This window comes from Hyalella azteca, unplaced genomic scaffold (genome assembly GCF_000764305.2).
Source record: "Hyalella azteca isolate HAZT.00-mixed unplaced genomic scaffold, Hazt_2.0.2 contig8388, whole genome shotgun sequence".
In the NCBI taxonomy this organism is placed as follows: Eukaryota; Metazoa; Arthropoda; class Malacostraca; order Amphipoda; family Hyalellidae; genus Hyalella; species Hyalella azteca.
Window position 1 is genome coordinate 116048 of NW_025938483.1, and position 11055 is coordinate 127102.

At 38.5% G+C, this 11055-nt stretch overlaps 1 protein-coding gene across 1 annotated transcript; it reads left to right on the top strand.

Moving 5' to 3' along the window:
- Positions 1 to 1315: 1315 nt before the first annotated feature.
- Positions 1316 to 10488, top strand: LOC108675328 (solute carrier family 22 member 15-like). Its single transcript, XM_018163327.2, has 8 exons — positions 1316 to 1620; positions 4451 to 4821; positions 5203 to 5408; positions 6529 to 6750; positions 7148 to 7288; positions 7576 to 7884; positions 8536 to 8694; positions 9322 to 10488. Exons 1-8 carry the CDS (start codon positions 1488 to 1490, stop codon positions 9677 to 9679), a joined length of 1899 nt encoding a protein of 632 aa, XP_018018816.1. The 5' UTR covers positions 1316 to 1487; the 3' UTR covers positions 9680 to 10488.
- Positions 10489 to 11055: the final 567 nt, after the last annotated feature.

Below are 11055 nucleotides of genomic sequence, written 5' to 3' on the forward strand. Positions count from 1 at the left end.
CCTGTTACTTTATGCGGTTATAAGATAACAAGGAAACTTGAAAACCCTGCGCATATTGTCCCCTTCATATTTTAAGCAATAAAATTAGATTAACGTTAAAAGTTTCTCGTAAAAAATGACTTCACAAACTTTAAAAAGTTGATCGATTTTTGGAGAGCACCCTGAAACTAATTTATGTTTAATAAAGTTTTGTTCTGAGCCCTCTTAAGATCAACGTTATATTATATAGAATCACTGTTGTCAATGATAGATCGATGTTGCCATTTCAATTATGAACTCAATCTTAGATATTAAGATAACAACAAGACGCTTTTGTACTTGCTATAAATCATGTAGATCACTGAATTGAAACGCTAAACTATATCATCATAAGTTATTTCAATAGGTATTTAAATTGTATTGGATAACACTTTAAATGAAACAAGGAACTTTATACAACACAAGCATATACAAAACACTTACCAGTGTTCTGGAGGGACCAAGTGCTTCATAGTCATAGCACACAACTTCAACACAAAATTTATTATGCAATTCCTGAACGCTCAAACATTTGCGATAACTCCTTGAATATTCTTTCACTTCTTTGTACCGAACAAAACTATACTTATTACCGCTTTACCCACAGTATCATAATTTTAACGTCAGTGACGGAAGCATACATTAGCCTTATTCGGCGCACTCATTCTTCGAACAGAGGTATTATTTAATTTTCTCGAGGAGAATTTACATCTCCGGCTGCAAGACAACGAGGCTACCGGGACACGACACAACCTCATCCCAAGAAAAGAGATCAGCGACTAACTTGAAAAGCTGAGCAATTTGATAATTTGATTTAAAAAATTATGGATAGTGGGTGAAGCGGTTGGTGAGCAAACATTAAAACTACAATTCACTTCCTCAGATTTTATATTCTAGCATAGAAGAATATATTGTAACAAATTGTTAACATTTTCTTAATCAAATTCTGATACTGCGAAGCAGAGCCTCTTTTTTAACTTTTCAATCGTGAAAACAGTCCAATAATATAATATTGTAATATAATATAATACAAACGTTTCGCTACATATATTCATATTTCATGTATAACTTCGCATGGTTATTATCATATCAAACTTTAACATTATCATTAATTTTTCTCCTTTGATTTTGCTAGGTATCTTATCATTCGAATTCAAATTTAACTGGCCAACGGCACTTTTGCAATTAATAACGCGCACTCTTAATTAGCTCCTTGTGTGAAAAAAAAAATCGTTCAGCTTTTCTATTACCGTGTGCCAACTGCCAACCAATCACCGTTCTAATGCAGACTGCCAGTCAGCTGTGACAAGTGTCATGGCTAAGGCGCGCGAACAGCGAACAAATTAATATTTCAACAACCATGTTTATGTCGTCGTGTCATTAACATGTTTAAAAGAATCAATCACTGTTATTATCCGTACCATTCCATAATATTTTTTAGAACTTTTACGTAAAGATAAAACAAAAATATGAAGGAATTAACAATTGATGATGTTTATGATTCTATTGGCCACTTGGGTTTTGGCCAGGCTTTATACATGTTGATTGTTTGTTCATTAGGAATTTTATCTCCTTTCCACATGGTCTTGAACATTTTTACAGGTAAGTTTTAAATTGAAGGTGGGGTCAGGGTTTTGCAATTCGAGGGCAGTACAAGAAAGAGTGCTAGGCCTATAATTGTCCTGAAATGTAGTGCACTCACTCACCCTGGGCCGCCCTGGCGGAGACGGCCTGGCCCAGGGCGTCCATATTTTCTGGAAAATTGAAAGTAAACACCCGTGAATGAGAAAAATGCTAATTGCTAATGCTGGCTGACATTCTACCTGTTCCAATACATAGCCCTATGGCCCAATTGGCCCCTGCCTAATTTCTTCTTTAAAAATTATTTGAAATGGTGCATTTTTAGGTACCTGCAGTTTTAAAACTTGCTTGTGAAATAATCATAAAATGTTATTTTTTGGAAAATTCTGTTCAATGTTTCAGATTGTGTGAGGTATTTCCACCAAATTTTTTCTAACATTTATAATTACATTTATTCTGCAAAAATGTAAATGTATAAAATAGTAAAAAGTCAATGCTTTTTATCATACAAATATCAATGCAATTGAAAACTGAAATGGGCTAACTGCGAAATTTATTTTTATCAAATTGGTCCCATAAAGAAGATTAGAAAATTTCTACTTATTAGGGTAAACGCGGTACATAGTGGCAAAGCAGAGAGTTTTTTTAGACTCCCTCAAGTTCATTTTTGAGTCCTATAAGTAGACCAGTAAAGTATCCTGGATACCAGCATTATCATACTTGAGAAATTGGTTTAAATCTTGAGTAAATGAGGAAATTAAAAATTAACTGATTCTAAAAAATCTCTGGTTTGCCACTATGACACGGTATATTCCGACACGTTAAGGATGCATCGAGAAATGAAAAACTATAAAAAAATAACTGTATGCATTACTCGAGTTCTGTTTGCTTTACGTGACTCTCAAAACACCGTAAAGTACTACGTGCCAGCAATGATGAAACGTCACAAAATGTTGCCATATTTATTTAAAAGCCTTTAGAATGCAAACCTACCGAATCCCTATATTCCGACACTGTGTGCCACTATGCAGAGGGTGGATGCAGCGTCGGCAATATATGGATTTTTAAGCCCAAAGCGTCACCGGCCATTTTAAAGATGCGTCGCCGGGTAATTTTTAATGAAAAGCCATTTACGCTGAGTAATGACGAACTATTTACAAGCCACGAACTTATTACAAGGTTGCATGCACGTGTTACCCCAAATAACTAATTTTACCCTAAAAACAGTCCGGTTGTACAGCAAGTGTCAACTGAACAAGTAATAAAGCAGTCTGACCGCTCTAATGCGACCGAAACTACGCAATCAAAAAAATTTTGTTTACATTTTTGCAGGAACTCATTGCAACTGATTTCCGGACAAGCTTCGCTGCATCTGGAAACCTTACTTTTTTTCCAAATAGTTGGCTGAAGATTGAGAAATATATTAAATGCAAGAATTTCAATCTAAATGTGTCGGCAAGATCTTCTGAAGGCGAAAATTTTGCCGATAATGAGTCGCCGTAGGTCTTTAAATCTTCGTTCACTCTCTGCACAGTGGACTGTGTGTGACTATATTCGGCACGTGGTGAGACGTATTCCGACCGCACTTCAAATTGTACTAATACGTAATTCCGACATCCATGTGTTCAAATTCCGATCACTGTGTGAGTGTGGGAGCTGTATTGGAATACGATACGGCTTTGAATTAGAACACTATTGAATATTGAGCACAACTTAATTAGGCTTTTAATTAACAGTTATATATATTAAGCTTTTAATTAAGAAAATTTTAATTTTTGCACACAGCTTGGAATGAGCTGTGTGTGTCCAATTCAAGTTGTATCAGAATTAGTTTTTATATGTCTAAATGCATTTCTCAACTTAATCGTCTATTAATTTATTTAACACTTGAAATCAGCAAATACAAGTATACTTAAAGGATTCCTAATATATTCACAGACGTATTTAAAAGTCTCAAACCATAATATTCTTTCTACACAAACAGTTTATCACTATTTGGTAGAGCAAGGTCAACTGTCAACTATGACACATTTTTCGATGATCTCATTGGGTGGCATGCACCATCTCTCTTTGGATCTCAACATTTTTCCGCTAGATGGCCCAGACCTAGTGTTTTGGCAGTAGTTTGAGGCACAAATGACCTCACTATTTCAACCATCAACGAACGCATGGAACTAAATCAAAGCTTAATATAAAGGAAAAACTAGAGAGGTGTTGGAATTACCCACGATGTCGGAATATACCGTGTTTACCCTAGCCTATTGGGACCTTGGGGATCCAAAAATGTCAGGAAAGCTCTACTCACAGTTTGGAAAGAATATATATTATTGTATATATATATAAAGCATTTTACATTTAGGACAATGAAAATTATATTTTTAGATGTAAAATAAATTATCCATATCCTAATGGGCTTGGAAAGGCTGTTATAGGTATATAATTACTTTTCATACTTCATGGTAAAAATTTCAGAGTGTTAAATACACCTTGAACAGAAATAAAAACAGATTTTAGGAAAATTTACCAAAATGAGCATCTGCCCAACTCTTCTAACTAGGCAATTCTTGTCATTTGACACCAGTGATGATGTTGCAAGCATTGACCAATTTCAGTTTTAATGCATGATAAAATTGCACAATATTTGAAGTATAATTTAAAGTTTTTTGTAGTCACAAGCATACCAAAGTTCTTAATGCCTTATGGCTTATAGATGCACATTTAAAATCAGACAAAATGTTTGACATTTTGAAATAATTTAAGCATTACTCACACTCACTAACTTGAGCATTAATGGAATGCTATTGATCTGTCAAAAGTATGTGTGTTTTCTTATATCATTATAATTTTTCAGGTTTGGAACCTGACTTTGACTGCATACCGGGATCAAGTTTGAACTCCAATGATGTTTCAAATTCAACATCAAGCCAAGGTGTCAAGATAAACAGTCCTGAAATAAATAATGGCTTCATCACAATTCTCTCCTCTACTGCTTCTCCAATGGACAGCAAGGCTATTGCTGAAAGAGCTCTGCTTGCAAATCACTCTTTTAATATTACACCTAATGATGAACACAAGTCTGAAATAACACCAAAAAGACCTCACACTACAAATGCACCTAAAGTAACTTCAACTTACTCAATTCTTCATGACCGATGTCCTGACAATGACCCTGCACAGTGTGTGTTGTTGTATCAAAGCTCATTCAAGTCTTTTGCTCAAGAGGTCAGTTTCTCATCCTCAAGTTCTCATGGAATTTTGTTTGTTTAGTGCTTCATAATATATAATGTTCTTGCCAACATTGTCATTTGTTGGAATTAGTTTGCTTTGTTATGTTTTTCCAGCAATATTTTTCATCATGATAATTTTTAATTTAGACCAATTTAAAATTTTTGTCTACATTTTTGACTCACAATTATAATCATTATGTACAACCTAATTTTCTAAATTAAGATGAAAAATTTGCCTTTACAATTCAGTGTTTGCCATATTAGAAATTATTGCAATAAATGAAAAATTATTTCAGAAAAATGCTGTGATATTCAGCACAATTGATTATCTAGAGTTATGTGTATTTACAATTCAATGAATTGCTCATGGGTTTAGTGGGGCCTGGTGTGCAACAAGAAGTATGCTGTAGCGCTAGTGCAGTCCATGTGGATGGGGGGTGTCCTAGCGGGTGCACTGCTACTGGCTGGCCTTCCTGACATCTATGGGAGGTTCAACACCCTCATCCTGGCTCTCATCGGCACAACAGCTCTGACGGGACTATCAAGCTTTGTTCAGCTCTACACAGTCTATGTGATGCTTAGGTGAGACATCTTCACCACACTCTCAGGCTTGTTCAGCTCTACACAGTCTATGTGATACTCAGGTGAGACATCTTCACCATACTCTCATACTTTGTTCAGCTCTACACAGTCCATGTGATGCTCAGGTGAGACATCTTCACCATACTCTCATACTTTGTTCAGCTCTACACAGTCTATGTGATGCTTAGGTGAGACATCTTCACCGTACTTGCATACTTTGTTCAGCTCTCCACGGTCCATGTGATGCTCAGGTGAGACATCTTAACCACACTCTCATACTTTTTTCAGCTCTACTGTTCAATGATGCTCAGATTATGGTGAGGTGTCAAGTGAGATGCCAGTTTATGCTATGCATCCCCAAGAAAAGAGAGAGTTCTTAACTGATTGATTAGCCTCAGATAACTCATTAGGAAGGGAAATGTCAAGCTAAATTTCAAAGAGAAAAAATTGAAGAATAAGAAATCAGTGCATTCCAATGTATGATTGATCATCTACAGCCAACACCCATGCAATGTGCACCTAATGTGTTCTTAACATGAAGAATCAAAGTTACCTTGACTTGCATTCCTCTGTCGATTCAACATGTCTTCATCATTCCTGCATGGCAAGCATGTGTTTTTTTATCATGTAATATTTTTTGTTGCATATGTATTAGTTGTGGTTGTCTACCCAGTTCTGATTGCCCTGATGATCCCACAAATGCCACTAGATTTGTTTTGCAGAATCTGCTCGAATGATTTTTTGCAAGACATGCATTTTTCATAATTAAGTTGTATCTGCTGATATTCTTATTGCCATATGTTGTTTCTGCTTAATCTATTTTTGTTCAAAATCATATTCTTTGTATGATCATTTTTTATTTAGCTTGCACTTCACATTTACAGCTAAATGGAAGATTTTCTGCAGCTTTTGTGCTTTGTGACAAAATTAATTTGTCTTTAGGCTAATTCACATTGCCTTGGTATATGTTTTTCATTCACTAGAACTTAGAGACTTCCTGACTTCAGGAGTATTGTTATTTCTTAGCATTTATTGCAACCCTTGCATGCTAATCCTTGGCTCCTGCTATGGGTATATAACTTTCCCTTGCAGCTGAGTTTATGTACATTTACTCGTGCAGGTTTTTAGGAGGCATGTTGTTTGCTATTGTGATATTGGCGAGCTTCGTGTTTTCTCAAGAAATTGTTGGCGGGAGCAAGAGAAGCCTGGTGGGGATGCTGCAGACCCTGGCATTTGCCCTGGGCATCGCCCTGCTGCCCCTGGTTGCCTCCTTCACTTCAGACTGGCGCACCCTGACGCTGCTGGCCTCTAGTCTCGGCGTCCCTGTCATCCTTATGCTCTTGTGAGTTTGAATAATATGTATTTTACATGATTAGAATTCATATTTCATGTACCATCACCATGCTCCTGTCAGTCTGAATAATAGGTATTTTACATGATTAGAATTCATATTTCATGTACCATCACCATGCTCCTGTCAGTCTGAATAATAGGTAGGTATTTTACATGATTAGAATTCATATTTCATGTACCATCACCATGCTCCTGTCAGTCTGAATAATAGGTATTTTACATGATTAAAATTCATATTTCATGTATCATCACCATCTCCTGTCAGTCTGAATAATAGGTATTTTACATGATTAGAATTCATATGCCATGTATTATTCCCACGCTCCTGTAAGTTCAAGAATTAAGTATTTACATAATTGGAATTGATAATGTATATGAGCGTGCAGTTGTCTGCCGGAGTCGCCGCGTTGGCTGGTGAGTTGTGACCGCACGAGCGACGCCCAGGCGGTGCTGGAGAGCATGGCACGCCTCAACGGCACGCAGGACCGCCTCCCGCCACAGTGGCGCCTCGTTGCCGACTGCCACAAGTAACGTCGAGAATGTTTTACGCAATTCAATGTGCATGATGTTCCATGGTATTGGAATTTTATCGAAATATGCAAAAGTCTGGCCATTTTGCCCAGTAGTTGTTCATTCAGCAAAATTTTATGAATTTTACTATGAAATAACCTGTACGTATGGATCATCACACATCGCGCACCAGACCCTAATGATTCAACAACTTTTAATTTGTCATTTATAGCATATGAATCTATTCTTGATAGTAAATCGATTCATAATAAATAATTCTTACTCAGATTCTTTCCTTGATCAGGACTAGCATGCCTCAAGCGCAACCGACAAAGAAGCGCAGCATTCGTAAGTTTATTGGCAAACTGGAGCAGAAAGGTGCTAGGCTCCTAAACCTGGAGGAGAAAAGAGTCGGGCTCCGTGCCCTGGTGCAACACGGCTACATTGTGCGCATCGTGGTCGTGCAGATCTACTCGTGGTTCGTGAACAGCGCCGTGTACTACGGCCTCACGCTCGCAGCCAGCGACATCGGCAGCAACGTATACGTGTCCACGGCGCTCAGCGGCCTCGTCGAGGTGCCTGCTGTGATCGTGGCACTCCCACTCATTGAGAGGTGAGGTTGAAATGAACCTGTTGCTTGCTGAAGGTAACAAACAGTTTGGCTAGATTGTAGCGTCATTCAACTAAAATATTGCCTGGAAAGAGATAATGCATTCCCTTATTCACACCAGTTCGGTCCTATCACTTAACACGTATATTTCCAAACATATTTTTCATCAAAGGCCTTGGCCAATCATCACAGGTTCCCTTAGTTAACACTCGCTTTTCGTCACAGTGTTTTCAATGCTGTTCGTACTAAGGTCACACGTGTCTCATTTACATGTTAGTACAAGTTACCGATGTGTCTCATTTACATATTAGTGAAACGTTTACATGTTAGTGTTAGTGAAAGTGAACAATTGACACTATGGTGGTGAGTTCTTTTCTTGGCACTTAAACCGAGCATCTTTGCCCGAACTGTCCTGGAGACATGTAATTTTATTTGCTTCTGTCACCACCATCTTCTTTTCTATACAAGTAAGAAACACAGCAGTTAACATCTATCTGAGACGAGGATCAATAATAAAGATTTAATTACGCTGCTTCTATGAAACTTTGATCTACAAGAAAGATTGCATTACATTTTTTCTATGAATTATTAATGTTTTTGTGTACCACCACATTGCGGTGATCGTATGAAACGTTTATTTTTAACATATCCCAGGATTGGACGGAGAGCCACGCTGGTGAGCTCCATGGTGTGTGGGGGCGTGTCGTGCCTGCTGATGTTGCTATGCCGGGCAGGCAGCGTCCCTTACATGGTCCTGGCGCTCCTCGGCAAGCTCTGCATCGCGGCCAGCTTTAGCATTGCCTACATACACAGGTAGGAGGCGTCAGCATGCCTACATACACAGGTAGGAGGCGTCAGCATGCCCTACATACACAGGTAGGAGGCGTCAGCATGCCTACATACACAGGTAGGAGGCGTCAGCATGCCTACATACACAGGTAGGAGGCGTCAGCATGGCCTACATACACAGGTAGGAGGCGTCAGCATGCCCTACATACACAGGTAGGAGGCGTCAGCATGCCTACATACACAGGTAGGAGGCGTCAGCATGCCTACATACACAGGTAGGAGGCGTCAGCATGGCCTACATACACAGGTAGGAGGCGTCAGCATGCCCTACATACACAGGTAGGAGGCGGCAGCATGGCCTACATATACAGGTAGGAGGCGGCAGCATGGCCTACATATACAGGTAGGAGGCGTCAGCATTGCTTACAAACACAGACAGGAAGGACAAATTTTACACAACCGCGATTTGTATCCTGATATTTGTATCAAAGTTACCGTAAGTGTAATTTTTCATATAAATATTTTTACATTTAAGCTTAATTGCTAAAAATAAGGTACTGAAATATGTCTTGAAACATGAATACTTCTTCACAATAATTCGTAAAAAATCTCAAAATTTTCAGTTGTAATTTCCAGCATTTCCGTTTGCAGTGGAGAAATTTTCCCAACATGTGTCCGCAACACCGGCCTGGGCATCGTGTCGGTGGCTGCTCGCGTTGGTGGCATCATCTGCCCCTTCCTGCTCATGCTGGGCGGCTTGTTTCCTGACCTTCAGTACATCGTTCTCGGTCTCCTGGGGCTCACGTCCGGGCTGCTGAATCTGCTGCTACCAGAAACTCTTGGTCGCACCATGCCAGAGACCGTTCAGGACGTCTTGGATCTCCGATACGAGGCCAACTTGGACGCAAATGCGAGTAAATTGAGGTACTGCAAACTCGGTGAGGACCCCAGTTCGGAGAACGAGTCTGATGAAGAGGTTGTGGAACTTGACCGCATCGGACGGAAGTGAGACGTTATATCCAAGAGAACTTGGTGGGAATTGTGGCCATCTTGTGTCGTTACGAGTTTGTAACTCCATCAGTCAATCAATGACAAAACCTATAGCTAAACCCAGCAATCACATACGAGAAATTGGCCGCTGCGTGTATTTACGTAGGTTTGAATAAAACTGAGGTGACAACGAAACTCCCAAGTTTGTTTCCAGCCGTTATAGCCTGTAAAAAATACATTTATCATGAAACGCTTTGCATTCTGTACTGAATATTCGGCAACGAAGGAAAGAAAAAATGTACCTATAACAAACGAACGCAAAGCAGTTTGAAAATTATGTCAACTAACAAGCTAACATTACCCACTGTTAACTAGTTAATTGACATAGTGTCGCCTGGCTCGCGCTGTTCCTGCTAAAACGTGTCGAAATTACAAGATTGGGATACAATGATTTTGAGGCAGGAGGAATCTCGTACTAAACTTCTATGCTCATATTTCAATGCCTATTGTTGCCGACTTTATTTCCATCTATGGTAATTGTTTAGAATTTTTATTTGGTTATTTTCTGTGTTTTTTGTGTGAGATTTTGCTTGTTAAAGTTGTTAGCCAATGCCAGTTTGTACTAAAGGTTGATTTATGCTACATTCAAGGATTTCTCTTGGTCGGCTGGTGTTCGACTGCACAGTATATTTCTACAAGTTATTTATGTAGGAGCCGTATAGTTTGTTTTAACCCTCAACTCTAAACCGATAAGGTGCATTAATAGGTTGCGGTGCATGTCATATATTTAAATTATCAAAAAATCTGCAATTTAATATCAATGCATAATAAATTTACTAATTTTGCATTATAATTCATGATCAATTTATTAATTTTGCATAATAACGCATAATTCATTATTAATGCTAGGCGTTAATTTTCGTACCGTGCGTCATCACGTTTCATTGAAGCGCAGTCGTGATGATTGACCGTTGAAAAAAGTTCTTCGCAATTTCAACTTATACCATAATTAAAATTTGCGACTTGGTTCGGTACTTGAGTTCTAATTCATTGATACAAGTTTTCAAGTGTTAACTTGAAAGTTTAATAATCAGTTTATTTATTAGAATCATAATTGACGAAGGTTAGAATTTCACATCACAGTTCAAGTTGACGAATTATTGCCGGATCTAACTTTTCACTCAACGCCTAAAACTTTACTGAATTGTGTCCGTGTTTGCCTAAGCTTCCACTTTATCCGACAACTGAGCTGCTGTCAAAATGTGCTTCCAATCGCTGCTCATCTTGCCTACGGATACTCTTACCGCCGTCAATGTTATTCGTCCTTCACTTGATGATAGCATCCACTGAAGAGTTAGCTTCTCTTGATGTTAGCATGTGCTAAATGGCTAGTTT